We start from the raw sequence: 20824 nt of genomic DNA, 5'->3' as shown, positions 1-20824 counted from the left end.
GCTCTCTCTCTTCTTCTGGCACCCCTATAATTCGGATGTTGGTACGCTTGAAGCTGTCCCAGAGGCTCCTTACACTATCTTCGTATTTTTGGATTCTTTTTTCATTTTGCTTTTCCGGTTGGGTATTTTTTGTTTCTTCGTATTTCAAATCGTTGACTTGATTCTTGCGATCCTCTGGTCTGTTGTTGGGAGTCTGTATAATGTTCTTTATTTCAGTCAGTGTATGCTTAATTTCTAGTTGGTCCTTTATCACAACATCGAGGGTCTCATTAGATTTCTTGAGGATCTCACTACATTTATCGGCAGTCTCACCAGTCTTCTTGAAGATCTCACTGCATTTATCGGCGGTCTCACCAGTCTTTTCGAGGGCCTTATTAAGTTTATCAGCGGCTTCTAGACAGTTCTTTAAAGACCTTAAAAGTGTGGTTTTGAACTCTATATCCAGCAGTTTGCTTTCCTCCAATTCTGTCGTTTGTGTCCTGTTTCTTTGTCTCGGCATTTTTTATGCTTCGCTGTGTCGATAGAGTTCCTGTCTGTGCTAAGTGTCCCAATTACCTGAGGTAGACACTCTTGGTGCACCCCCTTGTGGGCTTTGTGCACAGTCTTGTTGTAATTAAGCCTTGATTGTTGTAGTTATCACTGTGAGGAATTGACCTCCAGGCCAATTGGCTGTGAGAATCAGCTGTGTCTGCAGTAGGAGAACTTCTGTGCTGGAAACACCCCTCTGGGGCTAGACTTGCTTCAATGGGGCTTTGGTGCTCACTGAGTCTTCCCCCTGAGTGTGTCTTTTACAGTTCCACAGAGCTGCAAACTGGATGGTCCCACTCTGACCTCTGGGCTTCCTGGCTCCTGGATCTCTAGGGAGGTGCTAATCTAGCCTTTGCCTGAGGCTATCCAGCAAAAGTCTCCCTGCAGGGCTTGGGGGGGGGGGTCAGCTCCCATGGGATCAACAGGGCGGGGTTAGCAATTATGGCTGCTCTCAGTCTTGCCCTCAGAGGCTCTGCTTCTCAGTGTCCCAGTAATTGCTGCAAGCCCCACGGAGAGAAAGCTGCCCTAGGGTTCTGAGCGATGCCAGACAGTCCCGCTTCTCCTGTATGAGTCTGGGTCCCTAGAGACTCGCCCGGAGCTGGAGCTCAGAGTCTGAGACTCCCTCCCGATTGAAAACGACAACCACGCCCTCAGCCACCAGCCCGCTCCGCATGCACTCCGCACCTTAGTATTTCACTTCAGCACTGCGCCTCCTCTGAGTCTCGGTGTGCTTTTCTCTTTCCTTCTTGTTGTAGAATTTCCACTCAGCCAGCCTTCCTGTGGTTCTGGGTGATGTCCGTTCCGTCTTTTAGTTGTATTTTTGAAGTGGTTGTTCGAGGCAGCAAACTCCGGCATTAACCTATGCCGCCATCTTGGTTTCTCCCCTTTTTTCTAATACCATAGTTTTATATCCCATTTTCACATTATAAATACTTACCTACATCGCTATAAACATTTTTTATAACTGTTAAAATTTACTGAACACATTACCAGTCAATGATCTATTACCTAAGTGATACTCTGAATAACCTAAGAGATTATTCTCTGTTGCTATTGTTGGACATTCAAGCTATTTCTAATGTTTTGCTATTGTAAATAAAGTTTGATATCTTTTCTCTTTTCTGTCATTTTATCTTTTAGTATTTTATCCTTAAAATAAATTTCCGAGAATGAGAATCACTCTGTCAAGTGATGTGAAGCTTTTTAAGGCTCTTTATGCAACGCTTTCCCCAGAGGCTGAGCTGAGCCTCGGTCATGAGTACTGAGAGTGCCAGTTTCACAGCAGCCTCATGAGCATCATGTTTTGTTTTTAAAGTCTTTGTTAACTGTTGCTTTAACTTTACATTTCTCTTATTTCCAGCAATGTTGGGCATTTCGTTATATTTGTGCATCAGTTTTGTTTCTCCTTCTGGGCATAGTCTGACGTCATTAATAGGGGTTTTCTAAAAACAAAGAACCCATTCCAGCTTCTTTTTTTTTTTTAAAAAATTGAATTATGTAAAGTTGACTGTGTATATACCTGCAGACACTGTAGCCCACCAGGTGAGTACTCCGTACTCCTAACAAATCTAAGGGATTTGTGACTCTGGGCCACTTCTGCCTGCTCATCCTTTAAGTCAGGTCTGCGCTAGGCCCAGGCTTCTGTGGAGGAACTCTGGAGTGGAGGTCAGGACCTGAGGACTTCAGCCTTGAAAAGAAGCAGCTCACCTTTGGCCTACCCTAGGGCTTAGGAGCAGGACAGACAGGATGGCTGCTGATGCTAAGAGAAGGGTTTGCAAAGAATGAATAAAAATTTCACTGGACTGACACGTGTACAGCTTGAAAATTCTGCTCACCCTCAGGAATGATTTTGTACCCTTTACAGTTTCCGCTTTTCCGCTTCCCAGGAGTGATGCTCACAACGCCCCTGGTCATGGCTGTGATCCTGTCTTAGACCAGCCGTGGGCAAACTACGGCCCGCGGGCCGGATCCGGCCCGTTTGAAATGAATAAAACTAAAAAAAAAAAAAAGACCGTACCCTTTTATGTAATGATGTTTACTTTGAATGTATTTTAGTTCACACAAACACTCCATCCATGCTTTTGTTCCGGCCTCCGGTCCAGTTTAAGAACCCATTGTGGCCCTCGAGTCACAAAGTTTGCCCACCCCTGTCTTAGATGATGGCCGCCCTTAGCTTGTGCTCGGGCTCAAGGTGCTGCCTCCCGTGCTTAGCACCCCTGCAACCTTACACAGTTCCTTCCTTGCCCGGCCTCAGTTCTCCTGCCTGTAAAATGCCCATAACAATAGTACACCGCAACCCTGGCCCGTAGCTCAGTTGGTTGGGTGTTGATCCCCAGTCAGGGTACACACAAGAAACAACCAATTTCGGTCTCTCTCTCTCTCTCTAAAATCCTATATAACAAAACCCTAATATGCAAATCAACTGACCAGCTGATGACACGCACTGACCACCAGGGGGCAGCCCCTAACCAGCTTGAGTGCCCCCACAACCCCCAGAGGGAGATGACCTCCCTGGGGGTCATGATGGCTGGGATGGGTGTGTGTGTGGGGGGGGGGGTCATGGGAGGGGAGGGCCAGCCAGCAGGCGGTGCCAGGCCACCAGGCCGCCAGCCAAGGTGGGTGCCAGCGGGACACCCCCCCACCCCATTGCCCTGCCCTCTGGTCACCCCAAAGATGGCCCTGATCACCAGCCAGGCCTAGGGACCCTATCCTATATATTGGAAACAGTCGCTTAGATTTAAAAATCAAAACCTGGTAAGGCTACTCTAACACTGAGAAACAGGATGATGCAGCGATGCCATGCATGGACTCTGGCTTGCACATGTTGTGGTCAGCCCTGATTCTGTCGTTTATAACTGGGAGACAAAGCCAGTTACTTAACTTCTCTCTGCTTCAGTTTTTCCACCGGTAAGATGGGGGAAATGGTACCACTGCCTCAGAAGGATCATGTTATGTACTACTTTTTATAATCAGAGCAAAAAAAATGTAGCTGCCCATACAACAGCAACATGCCTTTCACCTGTGTGAAAAGTATGGTCACGGGTGCGTGCAGCGTCCCTGACTGCGAGAGGGGGACTGCGAGAGGGGCGTCCCAGGCCGGTTTAGGCCCGACATCCCCCGAGGGTCCCGGACTGCGAGGGGCGCAGGCCAGGCTGAGCATTCCACGCACCGGGCCTCTAGGAAGTAAACAGAGCATTCTAAGAAACAGCGGCGGCCATACAAGGTTCCGTGAGGATCACTGAGGCAGTTCGGGCGAGCGCTGGACCCACGTGAGCACCCTGCGTTACTAGGTCAGGTCTGCTGCGTCGCCCAATAGGGGTGTCAACACCCCGACGTGTGTGTGGTTTCGGCCCGCAGTGCCGCCTGCTGGCGAGCTCCTCCCCGCACCTGCACGCCATCCCCTTTCCCGGCCTTTTGTGGCTCCTTTTTCTGGCGGCTTCCGGGCTGCGCGTCACCAGGGGATATTGACGGCCCACAGCGCATGAGCGGAGGGGAGCCGGGGGGAGGGGCCGCGCAGTCGCAGACGGGCCCGCCCCGCCCCCAGGGGTGAGGGGTCACGGGTTGCGTAGGACCCGCAGCGCATCGCTTTCCCACGCCCCGGGCCGATGGCGCCCGCGCAGCGCTGCCCCCTGTGCCGCCAGACCTTCTTCTGCGGCCGCGGGCACGTCTACAGCCGCAAGCACCGGCGGCAGCTGCAGGCGGCTTTGGACCGGCTTCTGCCCCAGGTGCGGGCGGGCGGCTTGGGGACGGGCGGGCAGACCAGTGAGGACCCGATGGGATTGGGGGCGTCTCGCTCGGGGGCCCCACTCGGGCTCCCACTTGGCCTCCTCCGGTCATCCCGCCTCTCCCGCAGGTGGAGGCCGCCCGCAAGGCCGTCCGCTCGGCGCAGGTGGAGCGGTACGTGCCCGAGCACGAGCGGCGCTGCTGGTGCCTGTGCTGCGGCTGTGAGGTGCGCACACACCTCAGCCACGGGAGCCTGACGGTGCTGCACGGGGGGCTGCTGGAGCACCTGGCCAGGTGAGGACCGGCCGGGGGCCTCCGCGGGCCTGTCCGCCTGCACACGTGGGAGGAGGATCCGACCCGGGGGATGGATGGCCACCCTTAGAGGTAGCCTCCCCTAGGCTAGGGCTGCAGGGTCCCAGCGGTGTGGGCGGTCTCGCTGGGAAAGCCAGCAGGGCGCCAGCTCGAAGTCACCCCCCATCACTCACCTCCTCAGGTTCTCGCATTGTTATTTGAGGACGGAGACCGGACATCTAGAAGATGTGACTATTTCCCTGCCAGCCTTGCCAGATGTCAGCTGGCATTACTTACCTAGCGCCTGGCTAATATCTGAGCAATAGTCTATAATCTATCATTGAGATTATCCATATTCTCTATTCCCAGCCCAGAGCATAAGAAAGCAACAAACCGATTCTGGTGGGAGAACAAGGCTGAGTTTCAGATGAAAGAGAAGTTTCTCATCTCCCCTCAAGAGTATGCACAGTAAGTCGCTGCTTATGAAGGATGAAGTGGCAGAATGTGAATTCTCTGGGTCTGTGCCAAGTACTAGAGCTTCCTCTTAGTAGGACAGTTTAGTAAAGAATGTGTGTCTGTTGTCTTCAAAGGACTCATTACTCTAGGTACTATATTGGACACAAAAGAAATAAGACACGTCTTTGAGAGGTGTATAATCTAGTTGGGGATGGGATTTAGCAAATAGAGAACAATAGGTAGTAAAGGTTGACTCTAATCAATTACTTAAGTGTGGCACAGTGAATACAAGTGCCCACCCAGTACCCACTCTTTTTTTTTTATATATATATTTCCTTATTGATTTCAGACCCAGTACCCACTCTTAATAGTTTTAGACTCTCTCAGCCTCTGGGGGACCCTTAGAAACGGAGGTGCGGGAAACTGGTCAGCCCAGAGGGAGTGTGAGTGCTGGCTGCCTCCAGGAAAGGTCACAGGCAGCCACACCACACCACTTGTATTGGGACCATATTGAGATTATGGATATGGAGCCCTTACAGAAAAACTCATGATATCTCTTGGTATCTATTATTCCTTTCTACTCAGTGTGGAGGATAATGAGGGAATGATCAGAAATGCTTAAATCCACCCTAGCTGGTTTGGCTCTGTGGATAGAGCATCCGCCTGAAGGGTCCTGGGTTCAATTCCAGTCAAGGGCACATGCCCAGGTTTTGGGCAGGATCCCCAGTAGGGGATGTGCAGGAGATAGCCAATCAATGATTCTCTCTAATCATTGATGTTTCTCTCTCTCTCCCTCTCCCTTCCTCTCTGAAGTCAATTAAAAATATATATTAAATAAATAAATCAATAAAATAAAGACCCAACACTTAAAAAAAAAAAGAAATGCTTAAATCCCACTACCTGCTTTCACTCCTGTGGTTCAAACTAGGCGATGGGAATCTGAGGCCAAAAAGCACTCACGTTTCATTACCCAGCCACATAGGGTTTTTGAAGGATAGTTAAGCAGAAAAGTTTATGATTGAGAATTATGAGGACAGACTCTTGGAATTTATTTAAATACTAGAGGCCTGGTGCACAGGATTCATGCACTGGTGAGGGGCATGGCCTGCAGGGATTGGGCACTGTGGGAGCACACCGACCTCCAGGGGGCAGCCCCTGCATTAAGCACCTGCCCCCTGGTGGTCAGTGCATCATAGCAACTGGTCAACTGGTCATTCTGCCATTCAGTAGCTGGGCTTTTATTATATAGGAGGATAGTTTTGACTTTTAACTGTATAAATTTTGTTGTTAATCCTCACTTGATATTTTTTGCATTGCTTTTCAAAGAGGGTGGGAGGGAGAGAGAGAAACATGGATGGCATATCAACTGTTGCCTCCCGCACGTGCTCCACCAGAGGGCAGGGCATGAACCCCCAACCCAGACACATGCCCTTGACTGGGAATACAACCTGCAACTCCAGTGCATATGGGCTGATGCTCCAAACACTGTACCACACCAGCCAGGGCTAATCTTAAACATTTTAAGACCACACATAAGACTAGACAAGGCCGAGCCTGACTGACCAGTAATGATAAAATGAGCCACTTTTAGGTTTAGACAGTTTATTACTTACATAGAGAGCAAAGGGAGTAAGCCCAAAGTGCCAGCCTCCCAGGTCCTTGTCCAGCTTGCCAGAAAGGACCACGCTGAAACAGAAAGGGCTGGGGGACCTCGGCATGAATGTGGGGAGTGGCTGGGAGCCAGGTGTCCGCTGAAGCTGCAGCTGCATGGCTCTCAGGTTGCAGCTCTGCTCTGAGAGGGCAGGGCAGAAAGCCTGGACCTCATCAGAACCTCATCGGAACCTGGGGGTTGGTGAGAAACTCTCATGGCAGCCTCCCAGGGAAGAGAGGCTGGAGATGGCCTCAGTGCCTTCCAGGCCTCCTGAACTCTTGTGTTCTGGGATCACACAGGCATTCAGTCAAGGCTGACAAACTGCAGTTCAAGGCTTTGCCTGTGCGGCTACATGCAGGGCTGCTAGGGCCCCATGGGAGAGCTGTTCCCCCGCAAATTAAAATTTCATTTAGAGCCCTGGCCTGTTTTCTCAGTGGTTAGAGCGTTGGCCCGCACACCAAAAAGTCACAGGTTCGATTTTTGGTCAAGGGCACGTACCTTGGTTGCATGTTCCTGAGCCCCAGTGGGATATGTTGCGGGGGGGGGGGTGGGGAGGGGGGGCAGCCTGTTAATGTGTCTCTCTCACGTTGATGTTTTTGTCTCCCTCCTCCCTCCCTTCCACTCTAGAAATCAATGGAAAAAATATACTTGGGTGAGGATTTAAAATTTTTTTTTCCAGTTAGAAAACAGATCCTAAAGTTGATTGCAAAGACAAATTTCCCTAATTATAAATCAAATTGATAACAATCACAAAAGAATAAGAATTCAAGTAACTTTAAAAAAAATACATATTTTTATTGATTTCAGAGAGAAAGGGAGAGGGAGAGATAGAAACATTAATGATGAGAATCATTGATTGGCTCCTCCTGCACACCCTCTACTGAGGATTGAGCCACAACCTGGGCATATGCCCTTGCTCGGAATCGAACCTGGGACCCTTCAGTCCACAGGTGGGACTATCCACTGAAACAAACCGACTAGGGCTCAAATAACTTTTGTACACAACTTTCTGACTGTACATCTTAGAAGTATATTTTCTAAGGACTAAAGAACTGAAAAGAAATCTTGAGCTGTGCTTAGTAGTTTTACTGTTAATAGTAATATTGGTGTTCTGATACTTTTGTGTGTGTGTTGTAGGATAAAGTAACTTTAAATACAGTTTACCCTTGAACATGGGTTTAGACTGCATGGGTCCACTTATACACGTTTTCAGTGGACCAGCGCAGGTCAAACCCATGTTCAAGAGCCAGTTCCCCAGTTGCGAGTGCGTATGCTGAGGCCCAACTGTAGTCATACCTGGATTTCAACTGTGCAGGAGTTGGTGCCCTAACCCCCATGTTGTTCAGTAGTTAACTGTCCATTGATGTTGTTGGGAGTGGGGATTTCAGTATGGCAGCAGGAAGAGACCAGTAGGATGGAGGGATTTGGTTGGGAGGTATCAGTATGAATTTTTATTTAAGGAAATCGGAGCTCTGCCCTCTGAAAGAGCTGACACCTGTGGAGCAGTAAGAACTTGACTAACACTCAGCTCTTTGTTTCTAAATACGACTTTCCCTGTAAGAAACCAGCTCCCATTGGAGAACAGCTGATTTCAGGCTGGAGCAGGGAAAGTACAGGTGAGCCATGGAGTGGTCCAGAGGACAAGAGCTGGTTTGAAGAGGGTCTCAATAGCCACATATGGGATAATTTGAATATCAAAGAGTAATTGATTTTCATGAATGTGGTAATGGTTTCATGGTTCCATAGATGCCCTCAGGAGATGAATGCTGAAGTATGTAGAGTTGTCTCATGATGTCTAAAATCCATTTTTGCTTTGGCAAAAAAATGTGTGTATAAAAGAGAAGTGGAGCCAGTATGAAAAAATGTTAACAGTGAGTCTGGATGAGAAGTGCACAGGTGTTCATTGTACTATTTTCTTTCTGTGAGTTTGAAATTACTAAAAATTTAAAGAAAACATTATCTACTGAGGATTGTTTCACAATTGGCAGGGCCTGAGGTTCTGGGCTGACTTGCTCTTTTTCCTTTTAGATTCAAGAAATCCATGGTAAAAGGTTTGGATTCCTATGAGGAAAAAGAGGACGAGGTGATCAAAGAGGTAAGTTAAAGGGACCCAGCCCCATGGTCTTGTACCCATCTAAGCAACCTTTCTCCCACAGATGGCAGCTCATATTCGAGAGGTGGAGCACAGCCGGCAGGAGGTGGTTCGGTCCATCTTAGAGGTTTGTTTCCCATGGAGAAGCCAGAGCAGTATCCACATCCACTGATTCCTGGTTCTCCCAGGTCCAGCATTTCACCTATCAGCTCTAAAACTCATGGACTCCATGCTTCACCTGCTCTGGTTGAATTCCCTTACCTGTCCACTAGGGGGCAGGCCTTATCAGTGGAGATGTGGGCAGGGCTGGGAGACGGAGGGGGAGTTTGCAAGATGGGCAGTACCCTCCATATGCCAATTTGTTTCCTGCTGGAGGGTGGGAGCATGGCCTAGGTAGACTCTTAAGCATCCTAGACACATTTATTTTTCCTGAATCAAACTCAGTCTCAGGCAGTGCCAGACCCAGAAGAGGGCTCTTCGGCACCTGGAAGCTGGAAAGGGACAACCAGGTAAGACTGGAGGGGAATCTTGTTGAGAGTTTGACCTGTTAGAGACTCTATATAACTTTTATATATATACGTACTAGTAGCCCAGTGCATGAAATTCGTGCGGGGGGGGGGGGGGGGAGATGGGGGGCAGATCCCTCAGCCCAACCTGCACCCTCTGTCATGTTCTGGGACCTCGGCTGCTCCGGGCCTAGGCACAGGCCTACAGGCTTGGGGTGGCCTGGCTCCTGAGGCCCCATTTTTATCAAGAGAACAAAGTTGGAGTTAGTTACAGCCCTCACTGAACCCAGTACAGTGCGTCTGTGCATACAACTGCCTTGTTCATGTGCCTGCTTCACCCTACTGAATCACTAACATCTTGAGGACATAGCTCTGTCTTATCCTGTTTTACCTTAAGTGCCTGGCCTGGTGCCAGGGACCTGGGAGTGTTTGCTGAGTGAGTGAATAAATAAGTGAATGAGTGAATGAATAAGTGAATGAGCAAGCGGCTATGGAGTGGGAACCCGGCTGCCTGGCGCCCGCCCCGCTCCCTGCAACCCAGACCACCAGCCACTCCTTCAGCAGAGGCCGGGGCAGGCAGGAAGCTTGGCTTCCTCCTTCGGTCACCTGGGACAACCCAAGCCTCCAGCTCCATGGCCGCCGCCATAGTTGTTGGGTTAATTTGCATATCGCTCCAATTGGCTGGTGGGCATGGCTTGTGTGTAGCAAAGGGATGGCTAATTTGCATGTTTCTCTTTTATTATATAGGACTATTGATTTCGGAGAGGGAGAGGGAGAAAGAGGTAGAAACATCAATGATGAGAGAATCGGTGATTGGTTGCCTCCTGCACGATCCCTTCTGTGGATCAAGCCCACAACCTGGGCATGTGCCCTTGATTGGGATCAAACCTGGGGGACCCTTCAGCCCACAAGTTGATGCTCTATCATCGAGCCAAACCAGCTAGGGCAGCATTCTGTAACTTCTGGCTGGGATATGGGAACAAATTGCATCTTTGCTGTCCTCATGATCAAGGATCTCGTTTGCCAGCCTGGCTCCTGTTTGTCTTTTTCAGTCAAATAACCTCCACCTCACAGTGGCCCTCATACTCGGACCTGCCCCCTGCCCCAGAACTTGACTGGATGGAGACAGGACAACCTCTGACATTCATTGGTCATCAGGTACAATGGACAAGCAAGCCAGGAAAGCACAGATGCCCCTCAGCTCCCAAGACACCCCTCTCTCCCAGGTTTCCTACCCAGACTGCACTGCAGGGTTTTCTTGCCGCATTGTTTTCTAGTAGTGTTTCTCACCCTCCATCCACACCTGTTGTCCCCACCACCACTTAGGAGTACCAACACCCAACTTATATCATTTGGAGAAGCCACTGGTCCAGTTTATTACCTTCCCAGGTGTCCCACAGGCATCTGTAATTAACCCCCTCCTGCATTTCCAATAGGCTTAGATGCAGATCCTCTCCCCTCCATCTTCCAATCCTATCAAGTATGTCCATTTGACCTCAGTACATTGGTCTCCTGAAATAGTTCCTAGCCCTCCCCCCAGCATTCCTGTTTCCGACACACAAAAAATCATCGCATCACCTGCTGTCTTGTCTTTTTTTCTAATTTCAGAGAGGAAGGGAGAGGGACAGAGATAGAAACATCAATGATGAGAGAGAATCATGGATCAGCTGCCTCCTGCACACCCCATACTGGGGATGGAGCCCACAACCCAAGCATGTGCCCTGACTGGGAATCAACCCAGTGACCTGGTCAATGCTCAACCTCTGAGCCACACCAGCCAGGCCTGTCTTTAGTCTTTACTCCAGCTGTACTGTGCTCTTCCTTTTGTGCACATGCAGTTGCTGTTGCCTTAAACAGCCTTTCTTTTCCTCATCACCTAGTTACCTCCAGGTTTTAGCTCAAATGTCACACTTCCTGGAAGGCTTACCTGAAATCATCTCTTATAAATGGACGTAGTATCATGTAAAAGCCTGTGAATGTAACTTGTGCTTATTCTCTTTCCCAACAACGTGTATGTTGTGAGAAAAGGGTTTTGTTTACCTGGCATATAGCAGGCACATCTTCTCTATGAAGACCATGAGTCTCTTGTGGACTGGACTTGCAACGGTTTACTGTGCTCTTAGGAATTAGCATCAACAGGGCACAGAATTAGCATTGTGGCACTGGTTCCACCCACCTCCTACCAAGCTTGCCCTGTCTCTAGCTGTGAGTATCCTATTATCTCTCGGCTTTCTATATCTAGGGTGTTTTTTTTTTTCCACTTCCAACTACAGGACACACCAGGACTTGGTAACATCCACTCAGGTAAGTTTCTCGAACTGTAAGAGGTAATTTTTAAAAAAAGCAAAGTTGAGTGGCTTCTTGGCCTTCTGGCTAAGATCAAGTGTAATAACTGTGTTTTTCTTGAGAAACATCAATTTGTTCCTTACGCGTTCATTTGTTGGTTCTTTTATGTGCCCCAGCCGGGATGGAATCCGCAACCTAACCAACTGAGCTACCCTGCCAGGGCATAGTACCTACTGCGGACCAGTTAATAGAGATGCACCCTTTATCTGAGGACAATATATCAGATGGACTTTTGGAGCAGGGAGATGGAATGGGAACTTGCTCCCTCCACTCCATGCATCAGCCTGGTATTGCACCAGAAACGGTCCGCCAGGAGAAATAAAGCTGATTAAGATAAAGGACTAACTGCCATCTAGCTCTCCATCAGTAAAGGGAGAAAGATGTGACGTGTAGCAGCAATAAAAAAAACCGAAAACTTGCCATTTGGACCTAGAGAATATAATGCTGAGTGAAGTAAGTCAGAAAATGACAAAGACCATACAATCTCATTTATATGTGGAACCTGAAAAAAAACAAGACAGAAGCAGACCCACATAGAACAAGCTGATGATTTCCAAAGGGTTAGGGGGTCAGGATCGGAATGAAAAGAAAAAGAAAACCATCTGCTGAAGGGCTTGGATCCTGAAGATATCTAGAACTCAAAACTCAGTAAAGGCATATAAAAAGATGTTCTTCAGAATGGCTACATGAAAGACTGGGCATGTACTGGAAGAACTTACTCATTGCTGGTGCAATGTAAAATGGCACAGCCACTTTGGAAAACAGTCAAGTAATTCCTTAAACATACGTTATGATCCAGCCATTCCAAGAGTAAAGAAAGGCTTATACACAAATGGTCATAGTAGCCCCAAATTGAAAACAATATGCCTCAACAACAACAAAAGGAACTGTTGGTACATGCAGCACAGGTCATTCTCAAAGTAACTAACTGGTCTTTTCCAGGTGCCACACCGCCCTGGATGGCCCAAGATGAGGAACACAGCTCTGGGAACCAACAAATAGGACCTTCCTATGAAGAATTTCTTAAAGAAAGTGAGCAATCTAACTCAAGAATGGCAGTGGGGGCTCTTTAAATCTTCCTACTCAAATAAAATCATGTACTTATCATTGTAGAGGAAAAACAGAAATTGAAGAAACTCCCTCCAGACAGAGTTGGGGCCAACTTTGACCACACCTCCAGCACCAGTGCAGGTTGGCTGCCCTCTTTTGGCCGGGTCTGGAACAATGGACGACGCTGGCAATCCAGGTATGGGTCCAGGGTCAGGACCCCAACCCATCACCACCACCAGACCCCCTTTGGAAATGTCATCCTTTTGCCCTGTTAACCCTTCATTTCCTTTCAGGCACCAATTCAAAACTGAAGCTGCAACAAGGAACAAACAGCAGTCAAAGAAAATGGTTTCATAAGGCTTAGAAGCCACGTCAGCAAGTCCAGCCCTGCTACTACCTTTTGTGACTGCCTCACTTAGGAAAAAGACATACCCACTTACTGATTTAATAAAGGTTTATTTTTCAAAACGTACAGCCGATGAGATCTGTAAAAAAAAAAAAAAAAAAAAAAAATTAAAAAGCATCAGTCTACAGCAGCCGTAGGCAAACTACGGCCCGTGGGCCAGATCCGGCCCGTTTGCAATGAATAAAACTAAAAAAAAAAAAAAAAAAAGACCGTACCCTTTTATGTAATAATGTTTACTTTGAATTTATATTAGTTCACACAAACACTCCATCCATGCTTTTGTTCCAGCCCTCCGGTCCAGTTTAAGAACCCATTGTGGCCCTAGTCAAAAAGTTTGCCCACACCTGGTCTATACAGCCTTATAAAGAGGACACGTACTTCCTGTACCGTGAGCCCCTGGATTCTTGCTCACCTGTTGTTCATGCATCTTCTCCAGCAGCCGGGGCGTCCCCACCTTTGGTGTTTCTGGTGTAAATCACTTGAGCTCTGTGCTTTGAGACTAGTTTAATAAGTCCTAAGGAGAAAGAACAAGACTTTCATATAGCAGTGCTGTTATACCCCTTCCTAAAACAGAATTGCTGAATTTGAGCATGAATTTAGTAACAGACATGCCTACATTCTGGGTGATAACCTAATTAGGGACCCACCATCTGCTCAAGATGGCCACCCTCACAGCACTACTTCCATATTAGGCACTACACATAGTGCCACCAAACTGCCTCGAGGGCCAGAGCACAAAAATGACATGTCAGAATCATATTACCATCACTGGTTAGCCTAAGCCCCCCCCCCCTTTTTTTTTTTTTTACAAATTCCAGTTGAAAGATTTAAGGTGGCTAACATGGTCATGACAATTTACTGCGCTACCCAGCTGCTGTGGTTGAACATCGACCTATAAACCAGGAGGTCACGTTTTAATTCCGGTCAGGGCACCTACCTGGGTTGTGGGCTCCATCCCTAGTGTGGGGTGTGCAGGAGGCAGCCCATCAGTGATTCTCATCATTGACGTTTCTCTCTCTCCTTCTCTCAAATCAATAAAAATGTATTTTAAAAATAATGTGCAAAACCACTCCAGTGCAATATTCCCCTCTCACCTTTACTAAGGAGCTCCTGAAGGGCTGCCCTGGCCAAGGAGCCCCGAATCTTCAGCCTCTCAGAGACCACAGCTGGGGTTATGAGCTTGTAGTTGGGAACCTCCTTACAGAGCTTGTCGTATGTGGCTTTGTCAAACAAGACCAGGTTATTGAGCTTGTCCCGAACTTTGCCTTTGGACCACTTCTGCTCACAAAAACAAAAAGGAAGGAAGGGTAAGTGCTCCTGATAGAATCCCCCTCGCTTTCCCAGACAACCCCGTCAGAAGCCTCTGTATTGGCAGGGCTGAGAGGGTGACAGGACTGAGGTTCCTGGGCCTGGAAATTCACAATATGCAGAAACTCTACAAAGTTAAGATTCAAATAATTAGCCAGGATATAAGGTAAAAGAGACCCTGGTAACCTTTAATGGCATCACATAAATTAGACTTTGGGGTATAGGTTGAGTCCCACCGGACTCTTCAGAATGTTACACGCGAGGCACCAGAACAAATGTCTTTAAGCACATTTGTTGAATTTCCAAGTAGCATGCACCACACCCCGTTCTTCAAATGAGGAAAAGCGAGGACGGCGGCAGGCGCCTCAGCTCTAGCAGTCTGACTGCACCCCACAATGCTAAAAGCCGTCTGGGACGGGCGCCTGTTTCCCTTACTCATAAGAGGGCTCACTCCTACCTTCTTTTTGGCCTTGCCCCCCGACTTGTTCACGGGGTCCTTGTCTTTCTTGGCCGACTTTCCAGCATCTTTCTTCTTCTTGTCGTCCTTGGGCGGCTGTTGAAAAAAAATGGGGATACCGCCGGCTCCTAGCGCGGCCCAGACCCCCACTACCGCACCCGATCCGGCCCGGCCCGGTCCCCAGCGGAGCACGTGGTGAGCGGGGCCGCCCGCCCCAGGCTGCAGACCGCAGTCCCAGGGGTCCCTCCCGCGGAGCCTCCACCGCGCGGACACAGCGCCGCCGGCGTCCGGGCCGCAGCGCCGGACTCACCATCGCGGGACTCGGAGAGCAGGGATGCGCTGCTGCCTCGCCAAGATGTCGGCCCGAGAGGAAGCGCCGCTCCCCACCAGGCGCAGAAGCCGTCCCCGCCGGCGAGCGCTTCCGGGGCAAGGGGCAAGGGGCGGGGCCCGCGGAGGGCGCCCGAGGCCCCGCCCCTCAGTGGAGCCGGAAGCGGAAGCGGGCTGAGCCGCTGGGCTCTGATTCCCGTGCATGAACCCAGCCAGCCTCGTCGAGCTGTGCCGCTGGCTAGGAAGCAGCCGCTGCTCAGCCCTGGCACTGAGAGCCGGAAGGAGCCGGAAAAGCCGTTATCAATCCAGGCAACTAATTTCCGGCGTCGCGCCCCCGCGCGTAGCCTTAAGTGCGCAAGCGCAGCCGGCGGCGGGCGGGGAAGTGAGGGCGGGCGGGTCCAGTGACTGCGGTCCCTCCAGGCCGCCCATTGCTCGGCTCGCCGCCGCGGCGCAGCGATGGCCATTTTCAGTGTGTACGTGGTGAACAAAGCCGGCGGCCTGATTTACCATCTGGACAGCTACGCGCCACGAGCCGAGGCTGAGAAAACGTTCAGTTACCCGCTTGATCTGCTGCTCAAGCTACACGACGAGCGAGTGCTAGTTGCCTTCGGCCAGCGCGACGGCATCCGGGGTGATCTGGGCTCAGGAGGGTGGGAAGGTCCCGAGGCGGTGGCCTGAGGCTGGGCTCGGGAGGGGGTCCGGCGGCGGTGGCCTGGGGCTGGGAGGGGTCCGGCGGCGGTGGCCTGGGGCTGGGAGGGGTCCCGCGGCGGTGGCCTGGGGCTGGGAGGGGTCCCGCGGCGGTGGCCTGGGGCTGGGCTCGGGAGGGGGTCCCGCGGCGGTGGCCTGGGGCTGGGCTCGGGAGGGGGTCCCGCGGCGGTGGCCTGGGGCTGGGCTCGGGAGGGGGTCCCGCGGCGGTGGCCTGGGGCTGGGCTCGGAAGGGGTCCGGCGGCGGTGGCCTGGGGCTGGGCTCGGGAGGGGGTCCCGCGGCGGTGGCCTGGGGCTGGGAGGGGTCCCGCGGCGGTGGCCTGAGGCTGGGCTCGGGAGGGGGTCCCGCGGCGGTGGCCTGGGGCTGGGCTCGGGAGGGGGTCCCGCGGCGGTGGCCTGGGGCTGGGCTCGGGAGGGGGTCCCGCGGCGGTGGCCTGGGGCTGGGCTCGGGAGGGGGTCCCGCGGCGGTGGCCTGGGGCTGGGCTCGGAAGGGGTCCCGCGGCGGTGGCCTGGGGCTGGGCTCGGGAGGGGGTCCCGCGGCGGTGGCCTGGGGCTGGGCTCGGGAGGGGGTCCCGCGGCGGTGGCCTGGGGCTGGGCTCGGGAGGGGGTCCCGCGGCGGTGGCCTGGGGCTGGGAGGGGTCCCGCGGCGGTGGCCTGAGGCTGGGCTCGGGAGGGGGTCCCGCGGCGGTGGCCTGGGGCTGGGAGGGGTCCCGCGGCCGTGGCCTGGGGCTGGGAGGGGTCCCGCGGCGGTGGCCTGGGGCTGGGAGGGGTCCCGCGGCGGTGGCCTGGGGCTGGGAGGGGTCCCGCGGCGGTGGCCTGGGGCTGGGAGGGGGTCCCGCGGCGGTGGCCTGGGGCTGGGAGGGGTCCCGCGGCGGTGGCCTGGGGCTGGGCTCGGGAGGGGGTCCCGCGGCGGTGGCCTGGGGCTGGGAGGGGTCCCGCGGCGGTGGCCTGGGGCTGGGGTCGCGTCCCTGTTCCCTTGGCGGAACCCACTGGATGGGGCTTCGTTGACCCTCGCCGCTCCTCTGCAGTGGGCCACGCAGTGCTGGCCATCAATGGCAAGGACGTGAACGGCAAGTACACGGCCGATGGCAAAGAGGTGCTGGAGTACCTCGGCAACCCTGCCAACTACCCCGTGTCCGTGCGATTCGGCCGGCCCCGCCTCACCTCCAATGAGAAGCTCATGTTGGCCTCCATGTTCCATTCGTAAGTCCTCCAACCCTGCCTAGTGCCTCCTGCCTGCCCTGGGCTCTTAGGCTGGCGGGTTGGTGTTGCTCCGCGGGCAGGCGGTCTCCTGAGCGGCAGTGCTTACCTTTCTCTACTTTTAAGTCGTTGATTCTTGTGTTAGGAAAAGAACAACTGATTCAGTTCGGCCAGGTTTTAGGTAGTACTGGCATTGGTGTCTGTCGCTTAAGTCAGCTTCTCTGAACCTCAATTTCGCCATGTTCATAGTAAGGCAGTTGATCTAAAAGATTTTTAGGATCTTTTTCTGTTCTCAATCACAGTATGAGCTGTGGTGGGTATGCTAGCCTCGGGTAAGTAACATTCCCATTGTTAAGTTTAATTGATTTCAGAGAGGAAGGGAGAGGGAGAGAGAGATACTAGTAGAAACATCAACGATGAGAGAGAATTACTGATGGGCTGTCTCCTGCACGCCTCCTACTGGGGATGGAACCCACAACCCTGGCATGTGCTTTGACCTGGAATCGAACCCTGACCTCCTGGTTCATAGGTCCACGCTCAACCATTGAGTCACATGGTGGGCCCCAGTGTTAACTCCACCCAAAGTTCTTAATGTAAAATGTTGTATAGCAAAGTATGGATATACAGTAAGTCCTCACATAACCTCCTCAGTGGGTTCTGCAGCAGTAAGCAAAAGGAGGTACAGTTGACCTTGAACCACAGGGGTTTAGGGGTGTGAGCCCGACACAAATAACTTTTGACTTCCAAAACAACTACTGGCATCCCTTGGTGTCTGCAGGGGATTGGTCCAGGGCCCCTGCAGACACCAAAATCTGTGAATTCTCTAGTCCCTTGTATAAAATTGGGTAGAACAGGCCCTGGCTGGGTAGCTCACTTGGTTAGAGCATCGCCCAGATGCCAAGATTGAAGGTTCAATTCCCATCAGGGCACATACAAGAATCAACCAGTGATTGCATAAATAACTGGAACAAATCAATGTTTCTTTCTCCATCCCTCCCTCTCTCTAAAAATAAATCAATAAATAAAACAGCATACAACAATGCAGACAATTGGCCCTCTACATCCAGGAATTCCCTGCTATGGATTGAAAATACTATTTTTGATCCAGAGGTGGTTGAATCCTTCTATTTGAAACCCTGGGATAGGAAGGCCGACTATATATTTTTTGGGAAAAATTGTGTATAAGTGGACCTGCACAGTTCAAACCCATGTTGTTTTAAGTGTCAATTGTATCATGAAACCTGTTTTGCCACAGGTCAATTGATATGAACAAAAGTTCCTACAGCATCTCATCAGTTAAAATAAACGATGTTATTTGAGGACTTGCTGTAAAATCCTTGCAGAATTCGAGTGAACTTTAAAGAAATTGTTCCCGCTGCCCGTTCTGCCTGCCTCCAGCTGCAATGTGAACTCCTCAGCAGGGAGGATCACTGCAGTGGGAGGTCTGGGGAAGCACTCCTCCCTGACAGCAGTGGGTGCATCCCCAGCTTTGCCTCCTTTGCAAATAGGCTGTTCGCAATCGGCTCCCAGCTGTCTCCTGAACAGGGCAGCTCAGGCATTGAGATGCTGGAGACAGACACATTCAAGCTGCACTGCTTCCAGACCCTGACAGGTATGCGTCTCCAGATAGGCCAAGGGGATGCAGTGGGATGGGCTGGGGAAGGGATTGACCAAAGCTTTGGGAAGCTGTGGGATGGGGGTGGCTTTTCCTCGGGCAGTGGCATGGACACATCTGTTTGTTTTGTGAATCCAAAGCTAGTTAATATTTAATCTGACGCTGATTTTGTCCACACCACCCAGTATACTCAGCCCTGGTATCTTGTGCACACGTAAAACTCACCTTAATGTTATCTCATGTTGCACACATTTTGGAAGGTGTAAGTGTTGTTTCTAAATGAAATTTGAATGCCAAGTGGTGACCTTTGGATCATGAGTTCCATTGCTTCGCTCCCTTTTAATGCAGATAATTGAAAATTGCCTGAGTTTGTCCCCTGCCTGGCACTTTCTGCTGAGGGACCCCCAATTCCAGAAGTAAGTGATAGAGCTAAAACTCAAAGCCTCATCTCAGTCAGCTGAGTGATGCAATAAAGTCACTTCAACTCTTGGTCTCACTTATGGATTTAAAATCTTGCCTTTCTGCTCTGTGGAGCAATTAGGGATAAAACAAAAATGGGCTGATGAAAGTGCTTTGCAAAACTGAAGTGCTGTACAAACACAGGATGACGTTTGTGCCTTCTGTACCCTTTGGTAACCATTCCTGGCCCCTCTCCAGGAATCAAGTTTGTGGTGCTGGCAGACCCTAGGCAAGCTGGAATAGACTCTCTACTCCGAAAGATTTATGAGATTTATTCAGACTTTGCCCTCAAGAATCCATTCTACTCCCTGGAAATGCCCATCAGGTAGGTAGTCCCACTCCCCAGATCAAGTTCTTGCCCCAACCTGTGTACTCTTCTCCAAAGTCACTTTGAAGTATAATAGGGCTTTTTAAAAATAAAACGAGCGAGTAGCCTTTTACTTATTTAAGAAACCAATGACTTTTCCTTGGAAAGTATGTCCTTCAAGCAGGCACTTCACTGGCTCTGCCTCTGCACCCACAGTGGGGAGAGCCTTAGCCTCGCACTGTGTCCTTACATGTGCCTCCTGGGCCTGGTGTAGGTGTGAGCTGTTTGAACAGAACCTGAAGTTAGCCCTGGAGGTGGCAGAGAAGGCTGGAACTTTTGGACCTGGGTCATAGGCTGAACCTGCAACGATACCCCACCCCGCCGCTGCCTTCCTAAATTCTGAGATCCTGTAGCAGGGGTCTTACTGCATCCTCTCCAGTGGGAGTCCCAGGCACCTTGTTAGTACACCTGAAAGGGAGCGGGGGAGGGGGCTGAGTTCGATGAGGGTACTAATCCCTGAGCCTTCCTACTGTTCTCTTTCCCGTATCTGTCATGGTCCTACTTTCCACTACAGATTTTACTTATGGAGGAGGTAGGCCCATAAGTGCTGTAATAAACACTCCTTTGATCTCAGTGTTTGCGACCCTAATTGATGGCTTTGGGGGAAAGGCCCAGGAGGGAGACAGAAAGGATAGGGAGTTTTGGGGAGATATTCTAATAAAAACAAGTGTGTTCATTAAATGAATGAACATGGCGCCTTGGATCTAGTTCATAATTGCTACTGACTTCCTAGGGTGACGATAGTGGTGGTGATGATGGAACATTTTCAAGTGTTTACAGCCAGGCTTTACTGCATTGCTGCTTTCTCATTTAATCCTCACTCAAGCCACAGGGGCTTGGCTCTGTTACAGACCCGAGGTTCAGCAGGTGCTCTGTGCTGGAGTCTCAGAGCCAGTTACCGACAGCTGAGGCTTTCTGACTGCACTCAGCCACTGCCTCCCTCCACTCCTTTAATCTGCGTGAAACCCAGTAGCTCCACCTCTGAAGAGGTCGCAGAATTAAATATACAATGTTAAACTGAGGCGAAGGAGACAGAAACTCACAGGAGTCCGTGTCGGCTTTCCCATTCTAGGGAATTAGGTCTCACTTCTGGGTGGAAAGAGCAGGCCCCAGAAGGGTATTTCCAGAGAAAGCTGCCTGGTTTACATATTCCTTTTTTTTTTTTCTTTTTTTTTTTTTTAGAGAGAGTGGAAGGGAGAGGGAGAGACAGAGAGAAATATCAATGTGAGAGAGACACATTGATTGGTTGCCTCCTGCATGTACCCCAACCAGGGCCAGGGAACCTGCAACCATGGTATGTGCCCTTGACTGGAATCGAACCTGAGACCCTTCAGTCC

General features: G+C 50.8%; 3 protein-coding genes and 1 pseudogene across 6 annotated transcripts; 3 read left to right on the top strand and 1 right to left on the bottom strand.

Annotated features, from left to right (window-relative positions):
- The first annotated feature begins 4053 nt into the window (after window positions 1-4053).
- CENATAC (centrosomal AT-AC splicing factor) lies at window positions 4054-13115 on the top strand. The gene is made up of 11 exons (XM_036324073.1): window positions 4054-4253; window positions 4382-4545; window positions 4912-5010; window positions 8678-8744; window positions 8806-8868; window positions 9186-9250; window positions 10300-10405; window positions 11521-11551; window positions 12536-12625; window positions 12707-12839; window positions 12937-13115. Exons 1-11 carry the CDS (start codon window positions 4134-4136, stop codon window positions 12998-13000), a joined length of 1002 nt encoding a protein of 333 aa, XP_036179966.1. The 5' UTR covers window positions 4054-4133; the 3' UTR covers window positions 13001-13115.
- LOC118665622 lies at window positions 11601-11908 on the top strand (annotated as a pseudogene).
- On the bottom strand, window positions 13080-15283 carry RPS25 (ribosomal protein S25). Its single transcript, XM_036324077.1, has 5 exons — window positions 15125-15283; window positions 14815-14910; window positions 14144-14327; window positions 13462-13563; window positions 13080-13128 (listed from the first exon to the last, which is right to left on the bottom strand). The coding sequence occupies exons 1-4, from the start codon at window positions 15125-15127 to the stop codon at window positions 13469-13471; spliced, it is 378 nt and encodes a 125-aa protein (XP_036179970.1). The 5' UTR covers window positions 15128-15283; the 3' UTR covers window positions 13080-13128; window positions 13462-13468.
- Window positions 15284-15413: 130 nt separating this feature from the next.
- On the top strand, window positions 15414-20061 carry TRAPPC4 (trafficking protein particle complex 4). Of its 4 annotated transcripts, none has more exons than XR_004970262.1 (5): window positions 15414-15772; window positions 16875-17049; window positions 18445-18658; window positions 19010-19077; window positions 19319-19460. XR_004970262.1 is itself a non-coding variant. In XM_036324074.1 (5 exons), exons 1-5 carry the CDS (start codon window positions 15598-15600, stop codon window positions 19778-19780), a joined length of 681 nt encoding a protein of 226 aa, XP_036179967.1. In that variant the 5' UTR covers window positions 15414-15597; the 3' UTR covers window positions 19781-20061. The 4 variants fall into 4 exon arrangements, 3 of the variants coding, with proteins under 3 accessions (XP_036179967.1, XP_036179969.1, XP_036179968.1); XM_036324074.1 differs by lacking the exon at window positions 19010-19077 and adding an exon at window positions 19702-20061 and having other exon boundaries at window positions 18534-18658; window positions 19319-19445; XM_036324075.1 differs by lacking the exon at window positions 19010-19077 and adding an exon at window positions 19702-20061 and having other exon boundaries at window positions 15598-15772; window positions 18555-18658; window positions 19319-19445.
- The last annotated feature ends 763 nt before the right edge of the window (window positions 20062-20824 follow it).

Source organism: Myotis myotis, unplaced genomic scaffold, assembly GCF_014108235.1.
Source record: "Myotis myotis isolate mMyoMyo1 unplaced genomic scaffold, mMyoMyo1.p scaffold_m19_p_10, whole genome shotgun sequence".
Taxonomy (NCBI): Eukaryota; Metazoa; Chordata; class Mammalia; order Chiroptera; family Vespertilionidae; genus Myotis; species Myotis myotis.
This window is presented reverse-complemented; position numbering and strand designations above follow the sequence as displayed.

What these genes read in the sequence shown, in the direction of transcription:
- CENATAC (XM_036324073.1), top strand. Translation starts at nt 4,134, where the DNA reads ATGGCGCCCGCGCAGCGCTGCCCCCTGTGCCGCCAGACCTTCTTCTGC. An exon ending in CTGCTGGAGCACCTGGCCAG is followed by an intron (nt 4,546 to 4,911) that starts GTGAGGACCGGC and finishes CTCTATTCCCAG; the next exon opens with CCCAGAGCATAAGAAAGCAA. An exon ending in TGGTTCGGTCCATCTTAGAG is followed by an intron (nt 8,869 to 9,185) that starts GTTTGTTTCCCA and finishes AATCAAACTCAG; the next exon opens with TCTCAGGCAGTGCCAGACCC.
- TRAPPC4 (XM_036324074.1), top strand. Translation starts at nt 15,598, where the DNA reads ATGGCCATTTTCAGTGTGTACGTGGTGAACAAAGCCGGCGGCCTGATT. An exon ending in CCAGCGCGACGGCATCCGGG is followed by an intron (nt 15,773 to 16,874) that starts GTGATCTGGGCT and finishes GCTCCTCTGCAG; the next exon opens with TGGGCCACGCAGTGCTGGCC. An exon ending in TCCCTGGAAATGCCCATCAG is followed by an intron (nt 19,446 to 19,701) that starts GTAGGTAGTCCC and finishes GGCCTGGTGTAG; the next exon opens with GTGTGAGCTGTTTGAACAGA.
- RPS25 (XM_036324077.1), bottom strand. An exon ending in GGGGCAAGGCCAAAAAGAAG is followed by an intron (nt 14,328 to 14,814) that starts GTAGGAGTGAGC and finishes TTTTGTGAGCAG; the next exon opens with AAGTGGTCCAAAGGCAAAGT. An exon ending in TCAGGAGCTCCTTAGTAAAG is followed by an intron (nt 13,564 to 14,143) that starts GTGAGAGGGGAA and finishes CTTTCTCCTTAG; the next exon opens with GACTTATTAAACTAGTCTCA.